The sequence below is a fragment of the Bison bison genome, unplaced genomic scaffold (genome assembly GCF_000754665.1).
Source record: "Bison bison bison isolate TAMUID 2011002044 unplaced genomic scaffold, Bison_UMD1.0 scf7180017864299, whole genome shotgun sequence".
Lineage (NCBI taxonomy): Eukaryota > Metazoa > Chordata > Mammalia > Artiodactyla > Bovidae > Bison > Bison bison.
The window spans coordinates 2,322,030-2,323,654 of record NW_011494871.1 but is presented as its reverse complement, the minus strand read 5'-3'; the positions used below and the strand labels follow the sequence as shown (position 1 = coordinate 2,323,654).

The window sequence follows — 1,625 nt, the reverse complement described above, 5'->3', positions numbered from 1 at the left end:
ATATAAATTTTCAACTTTGTTTTCCTCCTCAAGCTTATTTAGAAACACTGCATCTTTTGCATCCACTTTGGAGCACAAATTTCCAAGTACATCACATGTTGTTTGCTCAGTATCCTGACTCAGGGAATAACCCTGCATGTCCCATCTGCAGTGGTCTCTGAAGTGTCCCCTTCCCACTGACTGGGACACGAAGCGCTGGCTCCTCCTCGTGTCAGCTGCTATCTTTGGATTATAATAGCTCAGTAGACATTTTCTAATGGTTTCTTACTCTGGGTAGGACAAAAAATGACAACTTTCCCACGAGGGCGCATTCTCAGGGCTCACAGGTTATATCCTTATATTTTTGCCATTAGCTGCATCCTTTAAACCACACCGTTGCTCTCTCTCTCTCAGTTTCTTCCGATGGAGGTGCGGAGCCGTCTGCCCTAGTGGATGACAACGGCAGCGAGGAGGACTTCAGCTACGAGGACCTGTGTCGGGCCAACCCCCGATACCTGCAGCCGGGTGGGGAGCAGCTGGCCATCAATGAGGTACTGGGGTCCATTCCACACGGTGGTGGCCAGTGTGTCTGGGCCCAGAATCCACTCCTACTTGTCTCTCTGGTTATTTCTTAGTGAATGTATTCTAACACGGAGAACTCCAGTTGGGCATTTTCAAGGGTGATTTATGTGATTAAGTATTGCAGACAACCGAAGCTGTCCCTCCCAGTCAGCAGACTGTCATGCCGCCTGGAGAGGGCTTCTTGGTCCAGGCAGTGCCCTGCCTACCTTTATAAAGGTCTCACAGCCCTTGTGGGCAGCGAGCGTTAGTTACTGCCCACGTTTTGGCAAACTCTCGGAGACTAAGAGGCTGAGCGACCTACTAGGGTGACAGAGCAGAAGTGAAGCATGCCTTTCTCTGAGCTTCTTTCTGCTCCTCTGCATCGTTAGCCCTTTTTTACAGAAGTCTTTGCAGCAGCCCCTCTAGCCCTGGGAGCCCATTTGGAGGCTCAGAAACCCCCTAGGGGGGTGAACAGTCCAGACAGTCTCACTTGTTGGGTGACTGACTTATGGATTGAGTGGGCTCAGGGGTTCCTTTAAGAGCACGTGAAGGTGCCCCCTGGGTTCTTTCCCCCGTTGTGTCTTGTGACATCAGGTGCTTGAGCATCATCCTTGGGGGCCGGGGGGCTCAGGGTCCCCAAGCTCGGTGCTGAGCGCCCACCTCTCCATTCCAGCTGATCGGCGATGGCAGCGTGGTCTGCGCAGAGGCCCTGTGGGACCACGTGACCATGGACGAACAGGAGCTGGGCTTCAAGGCGGGGGACGTCATCCAGGTCCTGGAGGCTTCGCACAAGGACTGGTGGTGGGGCCGCAGCGCAGACAGGGAGGCATGGTTCCCAGCCAGCTTCGTTCGGGTGAGTGTCCTGTTTCCAGCGGCGGGGCGGGTCAGGGGCAGTGCCAGGGCCGCTCTTTCCTTATCACCCATTGAACCAGACCTCTCTGCGGTCAGGGTGGGTGGTGGAGCAGTGTCCACGGGGGTCAGCTGGGCAGCTGGTGTCGCTGCTGCGTTTGCGATGCTCGGCTGGGCACCTGCGGGCTCAGGATCCCTGCCGCCCTCCTGACCGTCCTGGGGAGTGGAAACCAGGG

The 1,625-nt window shown here is 55.6% G+C and overlaps 1 protein-coding gene across 2 annotated transcripts in view; it reads left to right on the top strand.

The window, feature by feature from the left end:
- The window catches only part of SPATA13 (spermatogenesis associated 13), a 59,462-nt gene that overhangs the window by 42,790 nt on the left and 15,047 nt on the right, over positions 1-1,625 (top strand). For both annotated transcript variants that reach the window (XM_010851204.1, XM_010851205.1), the window contains 2 exons: positions 394-530; positions 1,214-1,393. In XM_010851204.1, coding sequence (XP_010849506.1) covers positions 394-530; positions 1,214-1,393 — 317 coding nt within the window. The remainder of the gene's footprint in view (positions 1-393; positions 531-1,213; positions 1,394-1,625) is intronic.